At 43.2% G+C, this 23,286-nt stretch overlaps 1 protein-coding gene across 1 annotated transcript; it reads right to left on the bottom strand.

The window, feature by feature from the left end:
- Positions 1 to 20,261: 20,261 nt before the first annotated feature.
- On the bottom strand, positions 20,262 to 22,094 carry NKX2-8 (NK2 homeobox 8). The gene is made up of 2 exons (XM_034062576.1): positions 21,932 to 22,094; positions 20,262 to 20,806 (listed from the first exon to the last, which is right to left on the bottom strand). Exons 1-2 carry the CDS (start codon positions 22,092 to 22,094, stop codon positions 20,262 to 20,264), a joined length of 708 nt encoding a protein of 235 aa, XP_033918467.1.
- Positions 22,095 to 23,286: the final 1,192 nt, after the last annotated feature.

The following is a 23,286-nucleotide window of genomic DNA, read 5'->3' as shown; positions in this document are numbered from 1 at the left end:
TTGATTACGTGTTTGTTAGTTGTTATGATCATTTTAAATTATCTGTGCATGGCTTTATAATGGGTTAAAAACTGTATTAAGCACTGTATTCTAAACAGGCCTTGATGAGGCAGGTGAACAGTGCAAACATTGTCGCTAGGAAATTCACTTCAAAAGAAATGTAAACTAGTTAACCTAAAACGTGTCATTGGATCCAACAGTCACACTTCACATTGTAAGTAATTTTTTATGTGTCAGTCAGTTTCTTGTTCAGAAATGTTTTTTTTCTCATGAAGAGTATTCCAGGAACCTAATAGCTGTTATTCAGAGTATTTCTGTATGCAGTATAGCTGGTGTCAAAACATATTTTGCTGTTGGATTTAGGGGAATAAGTGAAGTAGTTCCAGATATACTGAGTTAATCCATCCTATCCTTGGTGATTGCAACCAAACCATGTTTTTTCAATTCAGTTATCCAGAGATACACATATTTTGTTCTCCTCTATTCAAAGAATAGGCATAACCAACTTTTAGCAGGTCTGGGACCAGCACAAATAAAAAAATACTTTCTGAAATGACCAGTATAAAAATGTGCATACCTACATGGCACTTTTCTTTTAGTAGGCTTCTTTATCCCTTTCCCATCAATTTTATTTAAAATCAAGTCATTCTAAACCATTATCCTTCCTTCTCTAGCTTATCTTCAGCCAGCTGGAAAAACCTTCAGTCAAAGGGTTTCCAATGACTGTTGCTGCTATGGAGCCTGTTAGCCGAACAGAATCTGCTGTTCAAGAAATAAGTGACTGTTACTGTCTTCTTGCTTCAATTTCTGCAAGCAGTCAAACAGGTATCATCTCCAGGAAACAGCCTTCATCCCTTGAAAACCCATTTTCAGCCAAAACACTGACAAAAATTCTGCATGTGTGGACAGAGAGGCTATAGCTCCTGGAAGGATGTTCATGTTTGCTGGGGGCTGCTCACACACACATGTCCATTTGGAGTTTTTCCATCTATTCCCTCTATTTATTCCCTCGATTTTCTCTCTGTTGTTAAATGAAATGATAGTTGAGCTCTGTGTGCCACCCATGCCCAGCTGACCTACATGTGAGTGTGTGTATTCTGCCTGCTCTGGAAACTAAGGAAGTCAAGACTAGGAAGTGGAGTTCTAGATAGGAAGGGAATGGAGACCCAGGCACAATTGGAAGCTGTATTTATTTTAGACAAACAGCTACTAGGTGGTTTAAGCCTGTCCCTCATTGCTTCTGATAACATCAAACAGAAGGTTCATGCTAGAAAAAGTAAAGGTGCTTTGCGATACTCATATAATACATAATACAAGTCAGGTCAGATGCTTTCTCATTTTAATGGAAACACACATCCCTTCCTCATTCAGACTCCAAAAGTGTCTTGAAGACTAGGCCATGATAGCAGTTTGGTAAGCATTGGGCTACCTTAGTGCACCAAGCCATGGAAGTGCCTGATTACTGAGCCAGTGCTCCCTACTTCCCTTGTGCTTGGGTAGCCAACTTAATTTAATTCCTCTGGATCAAGACCATGCAGTGGTAGAGGCAGGGAAAAATCTTACCACAGGGAACTGAGACCATCCAAAAGAGAAGCCATAAAAAATCGTCTGAGGAAACCACCTGAGAGGATACTTAAGTACAATGTACTTGGCTTTGACAGTCTGCAAAATCAAATATATGTATTATGTGAGCTAAATATATTAATATAGGGTGATAATGCTCATTTTATTATATTAGTTTTCTCCTATAATTTGAAAACTGTAAGTATCTCCCTATTTTTTGCACCTTTGTGCCAATTTGTCAGAGAAAGGAAGAAACGGGATCTTATTTAATGTAACCAGCCTTTAAAAAATCCTAATTGCCTGGCTCAGCTTAATTTATTTTTAGGTCATACTGCCCTCTAGGGGATTAGGCACATACCGAGGGATTTTTGCATAATGGGAACATTTTTAATTTGCAGGGAAAGACATCTTTTCCTTTGTACTGCAGTAGAACATTATAATCCATGTATAGAGCTCGTAATTTAGCATTTTAAGTGTAATTTGCATTCATTTTTTTTTTGGGAAGTATCTTTCATAATTAGCATTAGGTCTCTGCTTTCAGAATGCAGGGCTGACTTCTCATGCACAGGATATGAATCTTTTTACATTAGGAAATTTGTAAAGGGTCCGGTATATAAATCAGGAAAAATTTCCCCCCCCTGCATGAGAATTATGAGAAAATTTACATACTTAAATACCCTGTGCTGAGAACATGGATATTTATACATCAAATATAATACCTTGTTCAGTGCTTTTAAAAAACACCTCATCTGTTTAAAATTGAACAAATGACATCAAACTCACCATATCAACAGTTGTCAGTGCTTTTTGTGGAGATATAAAAAGAATAAGGAAAATAATGGAGGAAAATTATACCTTGGAAAAGAAAAAAAGAGAATTATTCAGAAGATTTGCCTTCAGGTGAGTTTTTTTCAGAGGTGTCAACATTTGCTAAGGAAGAAGAGTAGCCTGCGAAAGGCTAAAAGGTCAGGCATCTAGCTAATTATCTTCAAAAGTCAAAATCATTGTCCCTTACTGATGTGATGAACCTGCCACTCACTGCTCTTCATCCTATTTTAATTCTAAACCAGCAGCATAATCTTGGCTGGACAGACTGAATTAAGAAACAAGGCTTGGAACTGGGAATGTCTCAACAGGTCACCATTGTGTTTTGTGCTTTGATATCTGGACCCAAATCAACTTTGCTCCTTTGCTTTTTTTTTCTTGAAGCAGAAATGTTATGTAGCAGTATTTCCTTTTTTTTTTTTTTTTGGAAAGAGGTCTTGGTCCAGCAGCTCACAAATCTTTTATTTGGGATGCTTTGGGGATGAGTCCTTCCTCTAGGTTTTCACTTGACTGTGAGAGTTTTGGACAATGCTACCCTGATCTTTCTTACCAGTATTTCAAGGCAGACATTGTGTGAAGCTCTCATTTGGCACTGATTAATTTTAATTTTGCTGTGGAGTGAGTGGTCTGAACAGTGCAACATGGCTCCAGTTTCTTGTTGGATATCCTTCCTGCAGTGCAGTAGCCATCTCCCGTGACCACCTGTAGTTACAAACAAATCAGCCTGTTCTGGTCACTTCCCAGCATCACACTGGGCTTTTATGAGATTTTAAACTTGTCAGCTTTACATAATCAGTCTTCTTATTTCAATCTTAGCATACTTAATGTTGTTCCATGCTAATGGTTCCTGACATATTGACCTACTCATCCTCTAGCTTCACTCAGCTAAGCTTCTGCTTCCTCATTCAGTCTGTATCTAATTGATAAAACTTGTTCTTATACTTAGAAGGTGTCCTGGGTTCAGCTGTAATAGTTATTTTTCTCCTTCCTAGTAGATGGTGCAGTGCTGTGTTTCTTCATGCTGCTTTAGCATGACAACAGTGCTGATAATACACCAATGTTTTAGTTATTACTAAGTAATGCTTACTCTGATCAAGGGCTTTTCAGTCTCTTGTGCTCTGCTAGTGAGGAGGACCATGGGAAGCTGGGAGGAAGCAGAGATAGGACACCTGACCCAAACTAGCCAAAAGGGTATTCCATGCCACAGCACGTCATGCCCAGCATACAAACTGGGGGGAGTTATGCAAAAGGGCAGGTCTCTGCTGAAGTCAGGCTGGGTATCAGTCAGTGGGTGGTGAGCAATTGTATTGTGCATCACTTGTGTTTATTGATTTTTTTTATTTTTCCTTTCCCTTTTTATTTTTATATTTTATCCCCTTGTTATTTTCCTTATTATTAGTAGTAGTAGTTTTATATTATACTTTAGTTATTAGACTGTTCTTATCTCAACCCTTGCAATTTTCATTCTTTCAATTCTCCTCCCCATCCCATCTGGAGGAGGGGGGGGGGGAAAGGGAGTGTGTTAGTGAACCACTGCGTTACCACTGGTGCTGAGTTACTGGCTGGACTTAAGCCACAACAGAAGGATAAACTGCTGAGCCTTCTTATGCAAAACGTCTCTTATATGCCTGGCCATAGCAGTGGGGGTTCATTTCTGCAACATTTTTTCATGTGCTCAGAACAGCCCTATCATATTGTTTGCTTTATTCAGGCTTGTACAACCTGTATCATAGTCCATGGCATGCTCATAGCTTCTGCTTCCACTTTTAGTGGCCCAGCTCTGTCATGCTATGCTCAGTGGCTCCACAACAACCAGCTTTTCTGAGTTTCCATTGATTATCACCTCATAACAAAATCTCAGGAGTATTCAATTCAATTCTCTGTAATTAATGATATCTTTATACCTTAGCTCACACTTCCTTGTTAGGTGCTTCTCTTAAAAATACTAGAAACCACTGATACTAATATTGAATGGTACTTGTCCTGAGGTGGTAGAGTGGCTCAACGGCTTAGTCTACCTGCTGATGTGACAGAAATTTGTCTTAGGGTCACAAACTGGAGAAATGTTTGTGGTGGGTGATTTGAGAAATATTCCTGTACTAACCTGAAATTTACTTCAGTGTTCTAGTTTGTTCTGGGTTTGTGTAGATGCTCTGTTTACCTAGGAGCGTGCTCCAGCAGGGGTAAAATAGCTCTTGTTGTGCTAATCTGCCTCCACCAAGGCTAACAGCAGTACCCTCACAGGTTACTCCTTCCCACAGGAAGAGACTTCTCTTATTGCTTTGTAGCTATAGACACTGCTTTCACTGCCCCTGCTTATGTCAGTGTACAATTCCATGCTTGCGTAATATGAACTATCTGGAAATCATGTGTGGCCACCTCTTTGCAGATTAACAGCAGTTTGCTGTTCTTGCAGCTCTTCTTACAGGCTACTCAGCTCCATGATTTTGTGGGAATCATGGTCTCTGATTGCACAGTTCAACCCTTGCAAAAATGGCTGTCAGCTGTTTTCACCAGGATATGGGCTGGTGTCATTCAGATCTGGAGGTGCCAGCACAAGTGCTCTCACAGGAAGTTGTCTGTGCCTTCCATCCTTTCCTGTGTCAGTGCCAGCAGAGTGTAAAGGGACTTCTGCAAAGTTATATATGGCATTCTAACATTCCCAGAGATGCTCTCTGTTTTGTCTCTCAATTAGGTATTCTGTCTCATCCCTGTGGGTCCCACTAGCAGAGCTGTTTCAGCCTCTGTTTATTTTCAGCCTCTGTGCAAGGTAAGAATGCAGATGCATTGGTTCCTTCCTACAACTCTTTCTCCTTCAGTTTCCACACAGGCAGCATCTTTGCAAGGAGTCGTTGTTCTTGTGAATCCATACTCCATAAGCAAATCCAAAATACCAACGAAAAGCTTGCTCTATTTCGGAAAAGGAGTTATACAATGAGAAATAACCTAAAAAAACCCCCAACAAACTAAAAAAGGTAGGAATCCCATGACTGCAGTTTGAAAAACCAAAGCAATGCTTTTGCATTGGCATCTTGAAGAGAATTCAGGGAGGGTAAGTGCCTTTCATACTCAGTGCTGTTGTGCTTGGTGTGCTGCCCCCAGGCAGGAAGAACGAACAGAGGATAAGCACTAAACTTCAGCATTCACATAACCAGTTAAGAATCTGCATAGCTAAAAAGACTCCTCTCAATGTAATTTAAGACACATTTTACCTAACGTATTTTCCTAGATCTTGCATGCCTGCATGAAGAACTTCTTGACTCCATAAGTGATGCTCTGATGAAAACAAACAAGGGCTGGTGGTGACTAAAGTGCTCCTCAACACAAGAGCAGTGCTGCAGCCAGATTCTGCCATATCCATTCTTGCATTAAGTAGTGACTTAGTCTACAAGTAGGATGTTTAGTCTCAGCCTGAGCACTGCTGGTGAAAAGTGCTACTCAGCCTGAAAAAGAACCTGATTTACAACAAGGAACTCAAGCCAAAACAACTGCTTCTCCAATCACAATGGTTGAGTGGAAAGGTTAAATTCTAAGATGCAATTTTAGAGTTAGAATTTGCCTTGGAAAGCAGGGTTAGATCCTCTTTTCTGCATTTCTCCTTAAAGCTTTCCTGTTTGCCTTCCCTAAAGATCCATTCTGCAAAATAGTATTCAGGGTCATGCTGTGACCCAGGGACCCACCATTAGCATTACTTCTGCACTGATTTACACAGATGAGAAAAAAAATCAGAACTCACAAATCATCTTGTACAGACTCCTACATATCAATTGTCATTTCATGTCACTGCTAAGACATGTCTTGAGCCTAGAGTGATCAGAGTGTGATTTAAACATGCCTTGGGGAGGAGCCTCCAGTCTTCATTAAACAGTCCTTACCTTGGCTAATTACCCTCACATTTCCAGTAATGTGCCTTTTTCCAAGTTTGGATTTGTCTGGCTTTCAGCATCCATTTTGGTTATGCCTTTCTGCCTTGGATTGAAGATTTTTTTGCCTCTGGGAAGACTAGAGCACAGCTGATCCTGTGGATCAGGTTTTTTACTGCAGAGGGTTCAGCAATAGATTCTCATATTCTCAAATCTCAAAATCTTCACATAATAATCCTACATGTCTCTGGAAAGAGATATTTACACTATAATGAAAGGATCTTTCACTCTCATTTCTGCTCAGCCCAGTGTAAATAATTTTTTAAGTCTTTTTTCCCTTTATTTTAATCTTTCTTGAATTAGACTGTGTCTCTTGTGTGTATGCTTTCCTGCAATGTGTGTTGAAAATGCAGGCAGTAGACATAGTGACCTAGCACTGATCTCATCAGAGATGAAGGTGGAGACAAATAACTCTTTCTCTAGTTTTCCAGCTCATTCTTCAAAATCCAAGGATTACACTAGCCTTTTTTACTACAGAGTTGTACTGTCAGCTTCCTGGCTCACTCAGGACTTCGGAGTCCTGATCTCTTTCACACTCAAGACTTCAGAGCTATCTTTTCCCTATTCTTTCTGTAGGACCAATAATTTTCAGTCCTTGATGTACCATTTTCTGGGGACAGTATTAAATGCATTCTTTAAAGGTCCATCTTTTCAAAGGAACATGGACTGCTTTTTTTATGGTTGCCTTTTCCACCCGCATTCTGCCCCACACTTGGAGTGCCAGGCAGAGGAGGAGAGAAGAGAATAGGATAGCCCTTCCTGAAGCAGACAGCTGATAGATTAGCTCAGCCATCTTGCCATCATGTTATTGACTGGACATAGGTTTTTTTGTCATGTGTGCATGTTTTAGGTTGTGAAAAAATAATGTGAGGGGAAGGAAAAATACAAAACATTGAGCAATTGCATTTTACAGGAACTCCAGCTATGCTGTGAACTAAATGAGGCAGATATCTCATAGGAGAAATTCAGTATGATCAGTTGATTAAAGACTATGTCAGAGCAAATAAGCCCCAGGGGCTAGCTCATTTCTGGAATGTCCTGGCTTTTGAAGGTTTGACTTGGAAATAAAAAGGCATTTAAATATGTTTGCATTTGTAACACTTATTATTTATGTCCCCTAGGAAACAGTTTCTGGATAAGCATGTGGCAAATCATGAACTTTAAATTAAAGTTAATCAGGTTCTCAAGTATTTCCCTGAATGAGACAGGCCTCAACTATCACTCTAAACTATCACTATTGAATATAGGTCAATATAAGATTTTTTAGACTGTATACATAGGCTTCCAGGTATACCCCTAATGGTGTCAAGGGCTAGTTTTCCAAAGTGTGAAATGTCCAGCAACACATTGTGCTCAGCTAATCTACCTACAATAGATGGCTCACCTCTATGCAGGTACCTTCTATACTCTTCCACTGCTCTGTCCCTGAAAACTAATATCTATTATTCAAATAAACCAAATAAGTTTAGGTATTTTTAAGCAGTTAAGGATGGCTCAATGCATTTACCTTGCTTAGTGTACTATTTTTTCCCTTTTTTTCCTGGTAGAGTGGCTCTGACATTATATTACTATATAATTAGACAGCTTCTGTTGCAGTGTGGAGCCCTCCTCCTGCTGAGGGGCTCAGATGCTATTGTGATACAGGTAAATTGTGATGGTATAGCTACACAGTAAATTAAAAAAGGAAAAGGTTTCCATATGAACAATACTTAAGAGAACCTGGGCAAAATTGGACTTATTTCTTTCCATTATTCTTCAAATCATTTGGTTTCTACCAGGTATTTTCCTTGAAGTTAAGTTCTGCTATTCTTTAATCCCTAGGAAAATGATTACTATCATTTAAGAAAATTAAATTCTTTCTAATTAAGCTGTTTTCAGACAATTAAATTGCTTCCTGATTTTCATAATTGTCTCATTGCTAAGATCTACCTCTTTCCTGATTAGCAAGGTGGAAAAACACAAGCGCTTTTACTCTGCGCAATATTTAGCAGTTAAGAAATAAACCCCTGCAAATATTCTGAGCTAGACTCTTTCTCTACATGACCTGCCCTACATATGCTGCTCTGGCTTCTCAAAATCAGATCAAATAGCCAAAGGCACCCAAAAAGGTGACCACAAAAGTACAAGGAAATCTGTTTGGGATAGTCCTGTGAGCTAGCAAACACAGGAGGACAGGGTAGATCTCTTCATCACCTTCAGCTTTCTTGAGGAGTGGACTGGCTTCCAAATCAGCCCTGATAGGTGGGCTGAGGATGTGCTGTTCAGGCTGCCCTTCTCTGCAGTGCAGCAGAGGAATGGGATGAGGGGACATGTTTGAAGGATGCTAGTACCATGGCACTGCCTCATAGTTACAGAGCACACAAAACCAGGCAGTGAAGGGCTGCATTTTTTGTGCTGCTTCACCCATCTCACCTGCACATCAGCTGTGCCTGCGATGGTCACATCTGTGACTCCATATCTCCCAAGTGCTGTTATGTCACTACCGCAGACAATGCGCTCTTACGTTGTACCTCTCTATGTGCATGTTCTCTTCTTCTTTTTCCCTCTCATCTGCTTTCTCTCTCCCCTTGATTTTCTTCCCTTTTATAGGAGGGTATTAGTTGTTAATGAAAGAAATCTAACATTTGTTATGATGTACAAGTGTCCTAGGGTGCTAGGTGTCATGGGGTCTGAAGAATACCATGTGGCTTTTGGCCAGTGAAAGGTGCACAGTGGAAGTCCTGTGGATTTTTCTACATTGATGGCATGAGTGTCTGCAACTTCACAGAGGCTGTTCCAAATGACCCAGAGGGTCAATACTCTTAAATTAGGTTTTGGAAGAAAATATGTGGGTAGGGAGTTGCTGTTTCAAAAACCCTGTTCCTAATTCGGCATGCATACACTGTCAATGGGCTGTTATGAGAAATAAAAATGGTAGATTCGTCAAAGACTATGGACTAGAGCTGTGTAAATGTGAAGGTGAGAGAACATATGATACGTACATATCAATGCCAGGTGATTAAATTAATCAGGTCAGACCCTCAGCTAGATAGAGATATGCTCCTAGAGCTACCTGAGGAGCTGGCTCATGATGTTTTCAAAGGTAGGTATAAGACTGAAGGGACCTTTTCACCACAGCTAGTCACACAGTGGACAAATTCTTTTACAGCAGGGTGGGCCTGGCCTACCTTTGAAAATACAGAATTTATCAATTCATGATTTTCACAGAACTGCCACTGTAATTGTTCCAGTGGCCTGGCTCATGAAGTCAAATGGTGAAGTGGCAGCATGTATGAACACGTCATTTTAGTTCTCATTGAGATTAATAAGCTCTTTTGAAAAAAGAATATAGATCAAACCCCGTTTAAAATGTAACAAAAATATTCTTCAAAAAAGAACCTGGGAGCCAGGAAATGGTTATCACTTTAAATCTCATGATTCTTTACACTGGCCTCATGATTTTTGAGATCTAACTTTCTGATCTTTAATACTTTTGTGGCATGGTCTTGAAAATGTGGCATAGACTCATGAGTATAAATACATTAATATAGGCAAAAATATTCCTTTGTTAGAGATATTCACAGGAGTGCTTGATATCTCCAACAGCCTCCTTCCTTTGCTATTCCCAGCCAAAAGAAAGAAGTCCTGAAAGCAAACTTTTTTGCCTTCCTGATGCAAGGAGCTGTTTTGTTGCAATACCAAAGGCCATTATTGTTAACTGCCTCTTTTGTCTTTCAAATCATTCCATGAGAACTGACTTTATATGAACTTTATTTCTTTATTGATAATTTCATGAAAGGAAAAGTAATGGCTGTCAAAGGTGAGGAGGGCAGTTGTGACACAGCTAGCATCAGAAGAAACACGGATGGCAGAACAATGGTTGAGGAGCAGCAGCCATGAGGGACACAGGTAGGAAAATGAGGGAATAATGCAACCAGTTAGTCCACAGGTTCCCTCTGAGACTGAAGCCTCTGCTGTTAGTCTCATTTTGGTTGTTCTCAGGAATACTGATGATCTCATACTCCAACTTTTTGCCTTTTACACCTTGCACTTCAACAGCCTGTCTCAGAGGGTGATAATCAAGTACAAACGAGTCTTGTGTGTGGAAAAGAATCCTGCAGAAAATACCATGTGTGGGAAGCAATCCTTCCCAGCACCTGCATGCCCCCCCCGAAATGAGGGATGAGCTAGCTGGAGTACGCTAGAAGAGTGATACACAGATGATCAGTAAGTTCTTTGCTTGGCATCCCTTTTTCATTATGCTACCATTTTAGATAAATGTTTTTATAGCCTCTGCTTGATTTTCCATCAGATCCCTCCCTCCCTGTGAATCCTCCCTTCCTGCTTCCTACAGAATGTGGCCAGCTGGTTACTGCTAAATTTAAACAAAGATGTGCTACTTGTAACTCTCTTTGCTTCATCCACACAATATTACTAGCCTAACTCAGCTAGGAAGAAGTACTTCTATTTTGATGTGCACAGGGACTGTAAGCCCAGATGAAGGTCAATGAAGGCTGTTGTATAGATAGATAATGCTGACAGTGAGTGCTCTAACTGGTTTTCCACAGAAAAGAGCTGATTCAGTGAAATTGGGACATTTGAGGGGTACACATGAATTCTGCACAATGTGTGGGAGTACAATGAGAACTCAAAATTAGATGCCCAGTGGTCTGTAGACCAGCTCCATGAGCAGGAGCAAAGCACAGCTCAGGTCTCCATCACTGCTGAAATACTGCCATGCTGATACACATCAAAACACCCAGCAGCTCCTGTGAAATGGAGATCCTCCTTTCTAGTCATCAATAATTACAAACAACATACCATGTTTAAATAACCAATAAAATAGGGCATCAACAAAGAAGCAGCTCTTTGCATCTGAGATTCATACAGCATCCAAGAGCTCAAACGTCAAGGAGAAAACAGCAGGTAGCTTAACTCCCAAGATCTGTCCCCTGCTGTTGTTATCATTGACAATGAAGGCAGTGTTGTAAGTGCAGAGTGCAGTGGACAATTCATGCACTTACTGTATCTTGCACTTTAGCTACAGGCGCGTGATTTTCTGAAGAAATGATGACAGGATCAAACATATTCTGGCAGATGCTCACAAAATCAGAGCCCCTTTCACTCAGTAAATGACCATAAAAATGCTTTGAAGATGACAATAAAAAGTTATTTAATCATGTTCAAAACAGAAGCACCTGCCAAGTCAATATATAATTTTTTACATGATTGGCTGGTACAGTGACAATAGCAAAAAATGCAAAGTGAGGCTGTTAGGAGCAGCTACTAGCCTGATTCTATAGTAGGCATAGCCTGATGGTGGAGAGAGAGAGCAAGAGAAGAGGAAAGAAAAAGCAATAGTCATACATATATTTCCGCAGACTCCTGATTTTTCAGGTCTTTTTCCTATCTATTACAAGGTGCCCTTGGGAACCTAGTTTAAAGACATCCTTAGCAGCCTTCATTTTCTGTGAAGTCAGCACCAGAGGGAAAAGGGACAGTGACCAGAAGGAGACCTAAAACAGTCTGTGAGATCTTCATACTTCTGTAGCAGAGGGGAAAAGATGCTGGGGTGTCCTGGGTTCAGCTGGGATAGAATTAATTTTCTTCCTAATAGCTGGTGCAGTGCTGTGCTTTGGCTTTAGTCTGAGAATAATGTTAATAACATACCAAGGTTTTAGTTGTTGCTAACTAGCACCCACTCTGATCAAAGGCTTTTCAGTGTCTCATGCTCTGCCAGTGAGGAGGGGCACAAGAAGGCAGGAGGGAGCAGAAACAGGACACTTGACCTGAACTAACCAAAGGGGTATTCCATACCACAGAAAATTATGTTCAATATATAAACTGGTGGGGGTTGGCCAGATCGTTGCTCTGGAATGGACTGGGTATCAGTCAGTGGGTGATGAGCAATTGTGGTGTGCATCACTTGTGTTTGTTGCTTGTTTTGGGGTTTTAGTTTTATTTCTCTCTTCTTGTTAGCTCCCTTTTCATTATTATTAGTAGTATTGTAGTTTATTTTAATTGTTATACTCTTCTTATCTCAACCTACAAGTTTTGCTTTTTTTTCCCAATTCTCCCTATCCCACTGTGGTAAGGGGGGGGATGAGCGAGCAGCTGCCTGGTGCTTAGTGTCTGGCTGGGCTTAAATTCACTGGGAGAAGAGTAGAGACCTGGCCTTTTGGTGTCATTGCTGCCCTAGGATATCTGCAAACTGGTAGGTAAGTGCTGCTAGAAAAAAGAGACGTGGAGTGACATGAGCACAAACATTTTTAGCAGCCCAGGAGAGCCAGTATCTGCCATTAGCAGTGTGGGCTGGGGGCTACGTCATACAACAAAAGGCCTGTGCTGTTGTTCAGCCTCACCTTGCAGCTGCATTCATGCCAAATTCAGGAACTTTTCTAGACAAGACATTTACCTGAGAACTGGCATATGCAACAGTAGCATTGAAGAGCTGTCCAGCAGTTCAAAACCACCTTTTTAATTCTAATTGGTTGGGTTTTTTCTTGATCAGCTGAAATTAAAGTAGCCCAAGGGTGGTGATAATTTCATGAGTTGATGACAGAGGCTGTTCTGGCATCTGAAGTCCACCAGGGTAGCAAATTTAGATGTCCATATTTTAAGGTCAAAAATATTCTGATCAAGCACTGTCATCTTTATATGAGCAATGGGAATTCCTGGAATTAATTCTTAACACAAGATCAACATATATGATTAAACTAGAATATTTTTTGTTCAAATATCTCATTAAAATTTTTCAGAGTCAGGGAATTTGCCACTAAGTTGTGGTAAAAATGGCTAATTATTCTAACTGATTAAGAGTCGGGTCAGATTTCATACTAGGTTTTATCTATTGGACCTCATTAAACTTTGCCAACAAAACTGAAGAGCCTTTTACGACCGTGTTTATGTTTAGTGTATGAGTGCTTTAACTTAGTTTGCTTCAGTCTCTTGGTAAGCTAGAATAGACAGGACAACTACCCTAAACTTCACTCCATAAGATTATTGCCAAGCCTTCATCTTTCGTGTGGTTCTTGCACAATAGCTCTTAAGTACATCGGCATCTTTCTCAGAATGTAAACACCACTATTCCTATAGGAGTTAGAAACTTCACTGTGCTAAAAAATCAACTCTTTGTTGCCAAAGAAACATTTAAAACTGAAGTATTAAAAGCCAAAACAATAATAAAGGTTACTCTGAAGCATACACAAAGTTCGGCTAGCCAGGTTTAAGTAGACAAACATTAAAGTAATCACAGATACACACATTAGTACTGAGAAAGCTTGTTGGATAACTTGTTCTGAAAGTTATTCAGTGGTAAAATTATTTCCTCAAGATTATAGTGTTGGACATGACTGAAGAAAACTGAGTACTAAATTACTGGTTTGAAAGACAAGATGAGGAAGTGAAGAATCATAGAATCATAGAATAGTTAGGGTTGGAAAGGACCTTAACATCATCTAGTTCCAAGCCCCCTGCCATGGGCAGGGACACCTCACACTAAACCATATCACCCAAGGCTTCATCCAACCTGGCCTTGACCACTGCCAGGGATGGAGCATTCACAACCTCCATGGGCAACCCATTCCAGTCCCTCAACACCCTAACAGTAAAGGATTTCTTCCTTATATCCAACCTAAACCTCTGCTGTTTAAGTTTCAACCTGTTACCCCTTGTCCTATCACTACAGTCCCTAATGAATAGTCCCTCACCAGCATCCCTGTAGGCCCCCTTCAGATACTGGAAGGCTGCTATGAGGTGTCCACGCAGTCTTCTCTTCTCCAGGCTGAACAGCCCCATCTTTCTCAGCCTGTCTTCATACGGGAGGTGACACAATCTCAACCTTCAGTAGAAGGCAGGTAAACTAGGATAGAGGAAATAATACTTGTGGTGATGAAGACAGAACTGCAACGCTGAACACACAATAGCATTGGTGTGGCCTCCTGAGGCCAATGTAAAGGAAGTAAAACAAAGAGCTTAGTAAAAGCAGTCATGTCTGCCTTTTAGCTGTATGTGCAAATAGCACAGAAAGATCTTCAGTAACACAGCAGTCTCTGAAATCAGCTGGGAAACAGAAGAGATCAGAAGGACCTCCCAAACAGTGCCCAGCTAGCAGCAGGTGATGCATTCGCTGAAGTGTGGTGGCAAAGCTGTTATCATGGATGATACTGTTTTTTGCAGAGAGCAGATGTGTCCAGTGAGGAGCTCTACGCAAACGCACACAAACAACAGAAAGATGCAAATCAACAGCTTCCAGAAAACCACTGCACTAGCTACTGGTCACCTTTCTATACTGGGCTGCAACCTTCCCATGGAAGTTTACTTTCTTGGAAAATGCTGAGCATATAGGATAGGTCTAAAAGATATCCAATACAGGAGACAAACCTTGAAGAATGGCTATAGCAAGACAGCAGTAGTGGTGGAAAAAAAACAACAAGTGGCTTAATACAGGTTTTATGAAACCACAGTTAACACAAATAGTTACATGTCCCATCAAAAATACAACAGATGGCAGTGATCTTCAGTCATTTTCCACAATATTCAGATATGTAAAAGTGTCAGTATTATAATTTCTTCTTAATTGCCCTTTTATCACAGCTATGATTAACTTCAGTACATGAAACGAGTATGGGGTAAGGGGTGCAAACACCCAATGTAGCAACATTATACTGAAATTTGACTGTCTATTCATATGTACTTACATAAATCAATCTATTTTATAAAAATAAGGATTTTTTTTCCTTCCAGCTCAATATTTTCTATATGTTTTTAAGTGGCTATATTTAAGGTACAGTAAAGTCTTGATTAGTATTGAATATCACAAAGTCATTAACTTAGTACCAAATTTCCTATCCACCTACAACAGGAAAATAAGGAGGTTAGAGGAAAACTGCATTTCCAGTTTACAAAGTCTGAAGCTTCCTGCCAATCGATATTGCAAAGCAAAATACTGTGACTGTTAGGAATGTCAAGAAATCATTTTTGTCCTTGGGGACAATTATGAACTAGGGAGGGCTGTTCTGCATGTCAAATGCCCCCGAGGAATTTGGTTTTAAAGCAACACAGACACTCTCATAGGAATGCACCCTCTGTGCTCCAGAACTGTTAAGGAGATTTATTCTTTTCATTGTTTGCTTCTGGCTTGTCTACACCTCTTTCCTGTTTCTCTCTGTTCTTTTTATCTTTTAAAGTATTCCTCATCCAGAGGCAAATTCCATCAGGTTCTGAAGAGGGTAGCTAATTTTCAAGTTTAAGCGTTAGATGGAGCAAAGTCTTATGAAGAAGTAAGTAACATGGCATTGTCTTTAAATGACTTGGTCTCCTTTTGTTCTGAAAGGTTGTCTGAGACCTGCAGGTGTCTGAAATGGACTCATTCTCCATATTGGTCCTGAATATAAAGACAGATATAGCTCTGCTCTGAAGACAGGTGCCCCAGTTTTTGCTTGGGATACCTAACTTTGGAGTGTATGTTTTCAAATAGAAGAGGACTGGGAAAACAGGAAGAAAAGTGGCACAGCTGCCAACATCCTCAGTCCAGAGAGCTGATTGCCTTCACTGTTTAGAATACATTTGTAAGCCTGAATATGATTAAAAGTAATCCTGATCTCATAGCTCAGTAATCTGTGCTTAGTGGCAGGCAGAGATCTCTTATCCATGTTAAATCTTGCAGATGTGTAAGTGATTTTTTATCATATTAATGACGTTAGTTACTGCTGATCTGAGCTACTCTAATCCCACGTGATACTTGAGCAGAGCTTTAGGCTTGAGAAGTATAAAGCAACTTCTCTGACATGGGCAACTTTGCATCCACTGCCTCCTTTCCCACAGGAAGTTCCCTTTTAGCTAACATGAGTTAGAAACCTCCTGGAAGTTAAGTGAAGTGCCTGGGGTCCTTCTGTCCTTGCTGATGCTGGCAGCACTTGACCCTCTGTCTGATTTTTTTAACGTCATGTAGATGGAGTGGAGTCTTTGCTTTGCAATTATTTGGTCATGGCAGGAATTCTGAATGGAGTACACTACCTGATGGGCAATATATATAGGACTGGACTGGTGCTCAAGGGTTGGAAGCACCAGCTGAGAAAAAAGTAATGCTCTATCTAGGTTTTTGATGAAAGGGCTCAGTGCTATTAGTAAGACTCAGAAACTGCTATTCCTTGTATCCTTGCTGTTCCCATCTTCTTAAGAAACAGCAGGTTTTTGAGTCCAGTAAGACACTACCTTAATCAATGAGCTGTTTTTTGTGAAGGACACTGAGTCTGTGAAGGCACTGAAGCCTGTGTTCCTCCACAGGTAATGCTGGGCACCACTGGTTTCTGAAAGCAAAGTGAGCCCACTATCCCCCTCTAGTATTAGCTGAACTCTAACCAGGGTTGGAAAGTTTACTCCTGTCAAATGCCATGAGGCAGGAAAGGCTGGAAAGTCCAAAGAGTCTTAACAGACCTGACATGCACTTAGTCAACAGCACAGTCCTGATGCGTTATTAACCCAGACATATATACTGCAAGGCTGCCAGGAGCCTTCCCTAAATCTGCACAGCAGAGTTCTGCTTGGGAGCTGATGTTTATAATCTGTTGCAATTTTCAACATGTATAGTGTGTACCTCTAAAGACTAATGATGGATAGGCACTGGCCAGTGCACACTCCAGTTTCACAAATTATTGCAAAGAAACTCGATTATATGCTTTTTCAGAACTATTGTCCTTTTTGTTTTAATGCCTGAGTTGTGAGTTAGCAAACATGTGGTCAGGGGCTCCCTCTGAAATAGGGCTGGACCTCTTTTATTTACTGACTAATAATAGGGCGCCTGGGAAGATGTTTTAAGATAATAGCAATGCTTTTCATTAGCTGAAGGTGGCATTTCAAACTTGATCATGGCACGTTTAGTCATTAGTTTCAGTGCAATTGGAGGGTGAAAGTAAGTGAGACCTGGTCAGGCCAAAGAAAGGGAGAAAAGGCAGAGGTTGAATGGGCTTTCATCTTGTGAGGTGGAATGAAAACAAAACAAACACCAAAGCAACAACTGAGACTACTTCATGCCTTATTAAAAACCAAGCCAACATAACAGAAAGACTGTAAGTTTCTTTTGCTGTTACTGACATTTGTTAAGATATGTCTCCTAGATATGGCTTAATGACTGGTAAGGTTAACATTACTTTTCCTTGCTAAATACACTTAAAATTTAGACAGGACTTTGGAAAAAACAGTATTTTCAGTCCATCCAATCTTTCTCACAAGACTTTTGCTTGTTACTCTAAACTTTCTTAGTCTGTTGAATTGACATATTATTTAATATATTCTTTTTTCTACTTGCATGTATCAGACTTAGGGGGCTGCTTTACCCAGTACTTGAACCTGACTCTGTCATCCTCTGCCACTTTACAGTGATTTCTCCTCAGCCTGCAAGGGCACTACCTCAGCTTTTGCTTGCACTCAGAATTACACCTTTCTCATTCCCTGAGCTTGGTAGAAGGCAGAGCTAAGAAACGGCACATGTTGCCTAAGGAAACCCATATGAGTGGACATTGCAGTGGGTGATGAGAGGAAATCACTTCAGCCTGGGGCTGGGAAGAGACACCCTAGTACCCTCTGCCGTTGCCTGTACGAGAAATAACTGATAACAGCAGTAACATAATGAAGACCTCTTATTTTACAGATCTTTCCTATGTCCATGTGTGGGCTCCGGGACAGGGGAGCAGGCCAGATAACCGAGGAGCTGGGGAGGAAGCCTTCCAGGTGAGGTGCTGCCAAACCCTCAAGTTGAAGGAGGGTAGATCTGGAGTAAGGAAGAGGAGAGCTCTTCTCCGGTTGTCTTTGTTTCCGTTTCTAATGACGATGTCACACTATTTCCACGGCTGGTCCTGCTCCACAGCTGAGTCGCAAAGGGTTAAGATAGAAAGCAGCATGTGCACTTATAAAAGTACACGCAACAAAGTCCACTGCTTGAAGTCCGGGTCCCTTCTTCCCCCGCCCCTCCCCAGCTTCCAGCAATCATTTATTATAAAGGGGTTTTATGATACAAATTTGATAATCTCCCATACACATTGGCACTGTTCTAACTGGAGTTGTAAGCCCATAAAATTCAAGCCCTTTGTTTTCATGAAGGCCACAAGGTTTTAAAAGATACTATTGTACCGCCTAAAACCCATAAAATTGTCACTAGGGACTGATTAAACAGTCCTGAATTGAAACAGTGCGGATTTTGTCTAGGTCCTTTTCATGCAGAACAATGCTCTTTTCAACCCCCAAGACAAAAGGAGGTTTAAGGAGCGATTCTCCGGGAGATTCTTCTAAGATAACCCCATCCATATGGGAGACAAGGTGGCCAGCAGCTGAGACCAAAAAAAAAAAAAAAAAAAAAAAAAAAAAAAGAGGGGGAAAAAAAAGTTTCTAATGGTAGCAGGAAAAATAAAGGGAAGGGTGAGAAAGACAGCAACAAAAAAAAAAAAAAAAAAAAAAAAAAAAAAAAAAAAAAACACAACCCAAACAAAAAACAGGTGACAGATTTCCTCTGGTCCTTCCCGCCCATCTCGGAAGCCTGGTCCGCTCTGCGTCTCCTCCTTGGCACATGCCCCTGCCCAAGCAGGGAAAAGGATGCAGGTGGGAGAGAGGACCGGCTTCTCTTCATCCTACCCAACCTGCTTTGCCTTGCAGCTGGGTCTGATCCTCCCGCGGGAGGTCAGAGGCGAAACCGAGCCGCCCTCGGGAGGGGACGCAGCCCTGGGGAAGACAGCACGGGCAGAGGAGAGGGGCTATGCTGCCACCCCGCATCCCTGCTCCCCTAGGGCTCCTCGGGAAGTGTAGGCAGCAGGACACATCTCAGAGACACATCTGGTCTGAAGTTATCCCCTTCCAGGGAATAAACAAAAGACAACGAACAAACCAAACCGCTTCTCCAGGTCCCTTTCCCTCGACAGCCTTTCCTCGGCGGGAGGTTGTCTGCATCAGTCCCCGTGGGGTCTTCTCTCCCAGATATTCCCTCCGTGTTCTGATCCGCGCTACCATCTGAGGGATGGAGTCAGAAGGTCTGGTCTGTATTTCAGACACCTGTTTTGGTCTGGTTTTTGAGAGTTTCCCCCCACTATCCGCTGCCAGGACAATTATATTAATTTTGTCCCCGCAAAATTAATAAAATCAATTGCTCATCAAAGCGTTTCAGAAAGTAATTCTTTGGGTATTAAAAGGCGTTACTATTTTCTCTTGGCTACTCTTCTTTCCTCGGTAGATCTTTGGAAGAGGTCCAGACTAACGGGAAGAATGGCTTAATTCTGGATCCTGTTTTACCGGCCCTAAAAAAGACAGCAGCGAACAGCGGCCCTGCCGGGGCCTCGGGCACCGCCGCCCAAACCGAGAATTCCTGGCTCCCCCAGGGACGGGGGGCTCCGCGTTCACTCTCTCTGTAGGAAATATTACCCGGCTTACAATGAGATGCTTGCAGTAAACTTTATTCGCGGTTTACCGGCTCACGTGAGTAAAATAAACGAAATTGAAAATCCGCCGGCGCGATCGAGACAAGTATCTCATCCTTCATGGCACGGGAGGTTATCCTACGGAAGACCGCAACCGTCAAAACTACACTTCTCCGTCGGGGAAAAAAATAAATATTATTTTCCAAAAAATCATTTTATTAGTCACTGGAAGAAGCAGCTACTTTAAAATAAACTACGTCGCTGGGATTGTTACTGTTATGTCTTTAACAAGGTATCTCAGGTAAAGGAGCAGGAAGAGCAGAGGTTTTACAAAATCAGAGCCGCGCCCGGCGTCCGCGCCTTCAGTGGAACCGACGCTGGGGGAAGCTGCCCAGGCGAGTCCGTCCCTGCCGGCAGCGCCTCCGCCCCGGAACACTCTGCCGCTCGGTCCGCCAGAGCCCGGCAGCCACGGTGCCCCGGTGGCTTCCTCACGCTAGGCGCCCGGGGCTGGGGCGGGCTTCCCCGCGCCCGTGGGATGAGTCCGGCCCCGGAGGGCGAGGCGCCGCTGTCACCATCCCCAGGAGACTACGGCGGGGTGTGCTAAGTGCTGGTAAGCAGGGAAGACGCTGAGAGCGGCTGCGGGCGGGCAGGCTCGGTAGCCCGGCAGGGCGAGGGCAGCCTGGGCGCTGCAGCCCGGCAGGGCGCAGCCCTGCTTGGGGCGGGCTGCGGACGGCGGGGGGCTGGCTTGGCAGCCGCGGCAAGGCTCCCCGTCCCGCACCAGCACCGGCACCACCACCCGGCGCAGCAGGGTGGGCGGGCGCTGCTGGGGGCTTCCGGGACCCTCGCTCCTCGCCCTCTTCATCTTGTAGCGGTGGTTTTGGAACCAGATCTTCACCTGGGTTGGAGTGAGGCTGAGCAGCCGAGCCAGCTGCTCCCGCTCCGGCGCCGACAGGTACCGTTGCTGCCGGAACCGCCGCTCCAGCTCTAGGGTCTGAGCCTTGGAGAAGAGCACCCGCCGCTTCTTTTTCTTTTCTTCGGCCTCCGAGCCTCGGGCGGGGAGCGACCTTTGGGTGGAGTCGGGCAAGCTCAGCTCCGGGCCGCTCTCGTCGGAAGCTGAGGACAGCGAGGGGGTTAGAGAGAGGGGATGGCCGGGGCCGGGCCTTGCGGCAGCCACCCGGGAGGCGGCGGCCGTCGAGAGCCGAAGCACCTCCTGCAGGGAGAGCCCTGGCTGTTTACTGGGCCGGATTAATCCCGACAGTCAACAAGAGATGTGAGCTAACCCCCCCGAATACATTCAATCTGGCCCACAGGACGGAGCTGGGTTTTCACCCCACGGGGAGAGGCTCTGCCCGCCTCTGATCCCCTCACGGTCACGGACGCCAGCGGCTTGCGGGCCGGTAGCATCTGTGCTCGCTGGGTGCTAAAGCGTAATACCGGGCTTCCCCTTCCTTTCATCACCGCTTTTCTTCAGCCGCTCCATTACCTTAATATTCAACTTATCCTAGCAGGGTTCCAGCATCCATCCAAAGGACTGTTTTCCCCCATGCACACATATTAAATGCCCTATTTCTGCGGCATCATTTACGCGTGTAAGGCAAGACCAATGCGCTATGGAGCCGGGGCTGTGGGCCGGAGCCTGCCCTTCACCGTGGCAGATGTGTAGATCTAGGCACAGTGAGGCGAGGCTCAGGGATGTGCTATGCTTCCTTTGGCGGTGCTTGGAGTGACCGAATCCGGCCGGCACACACAGGCAGGATTTCTTGCAACAGTGAAACGGGGAAAAAAAGCTAAGAATAATAATAAAAAATAAAAAAAAACCACAAAAACCCCAAAAAAAAAAACCCCAATAACAAAAAACAACCAAAAAAAAAAAAAAAAAAAAAAAGAAAACCAACAAAAAACCCAAACAAATCCGGGAAGCGAGCTTAAACGATAAGCACAGAGAGACGGGCGGACACAGGCTGAGGTTTTGCTTTCTGCAATAGGTGGGGACATGATAGACGTACGCGTGTGTGTGTGAAAATGAATCTTTTCTCTCTTAAGCTCATGGCCGGGATATTCCTGCTGTTTCATTGCTGCAATTCAGTAATATTCTATAAAATTCCCATCCTGCATCCCCCCTATCCTGTAGGCTACACACACTGGCGATTCCCTTCTTCGCATCTTCCCCGAAGGAATAGGGGGAATAAATAAAAGAGTTGTGCGGAGATGGCGAATTCCTGTCGGTTTCATACTCACAGGGATAGTGATTTCTGTCTGCTTCTATCCACCCTCGGTACGGCGAGCCGGTGTAGTTCGCTGAGTGGTGATGGTCAGAAGCTTGCTTTATGCTATTAGCATCCTGCTCTGGTAAATCCAAAATGCTTCTCACTGTAAAACTGATTCTGCCAGATGTGGCCATGGTAGGTTGTGCACACACACACCAAAAATATCGTCCCAAAACCTCAAATTCCCTCCCTTAAAATTTGCGAGGAAAGGACTGCTCCCAGTTACTGAGGAATCTCCCAGCTTAAGAGGACCTTCCCTTCCATCGCCACCTAACCCCAAATATTAGTGTCGTTTACAGAGGTGTCCTGTTTATATAAACAGTCCTCCCCACTGAAAACACTGCCTGCTTTCAAACCGTCCCTGTCTATAGGATGCTAAGTACCTGAATTAGTCAAGTGCTAAAGCCCTAATGGGAGTAGGTGTAACCCCCCCTCCCGCCACCCCCATGAGAGAATAACCCGTTACCTCCCAAAGACAGCAGGAAACAGGCTTCATCATTACATATTCTGTCTGATTAGCCAAAAGTGGGGACAGATAATGGTAATTGTTAGGAGTGAATAACATCTTGGGTGGCATGTGGATGACCAACAACCACCCCCCTCCATTCGCCACCAAAGCCACCAGCGTCCCTTCTATCCGCAGACAAAGTGAATCCTCCCAGGACATCCGCAGAGCCTGCCGAGAGCCCCGTCCCCGCTTCTCCCTCTTTATTTGCTCCCCTCTTCCCTCTCTCTTTAAACCTGGAAGGAATTTAAGTCGTTATTTGTTTTATTTCCCCTGGCTGTTTGTAGTGCTACCTCCAATTCTCCCTCTTGTCATTGGCAGGTTTCCGACCCTCAGTGGGGGATTTTTCACACCTCGGTTGAGCTGTCGGCCGGGAAGGCTGGCGGGTGTGTGCGTGGAGGGGATGGGATCTCGGGGGAGATTTCGCTTCTCTGGGCATGGTTCTGAAAGTTGCACCATTCTCCCAGGAAGGGTGACAGGGTGATCTTGGCTGAGGAAAAGCAGGGAGCCAGCCCAACACTCGCCTGTCCATAAGCAAGAGTCAGGAGGAGGGGTAGAAGATAAATATATTTTAGCACCATTTTGCGTCGTAGCACCAAGGAGTATTGGGGCATATATGATCCTTGGGCGATACGTATGTGTGACTGAAATGATTCAAGCTGTGAGAGAGACAGAAAAGATCAAACACGGCGCATTTATTTATTTATCTATCCGGGCGTCTCCCATCCGTGGCCGGAGAGAGCTGCCTGAGAGCTGCTTCCTCTGCAGAAAGCATCAGCGCACAAGCCCGGAGCCCCGGTCCAGACGTCTGTAGACAGAGA

Source organism: Melopsittacus undulatus, chromosome 4 (assembly GCF_012275295.1).
Source record: "Melopsittacus undulatus isolate bMelUnd1 chromosome 4, bMelUnd1.mat.Z, whole genome shotgun sequence".
Lineage (NCBI taxonomy): Eukaryota > Metazoa > Chordata > Aves > Psittaciformes > Psittaculidae > Melopsittacus > Melopsittacus undulatus.
The sequence above is the reverse complement of the archived record's forward strand: the minus strand, read 5'-3'. Positions and strand labels throughout refer to the sequence as shown.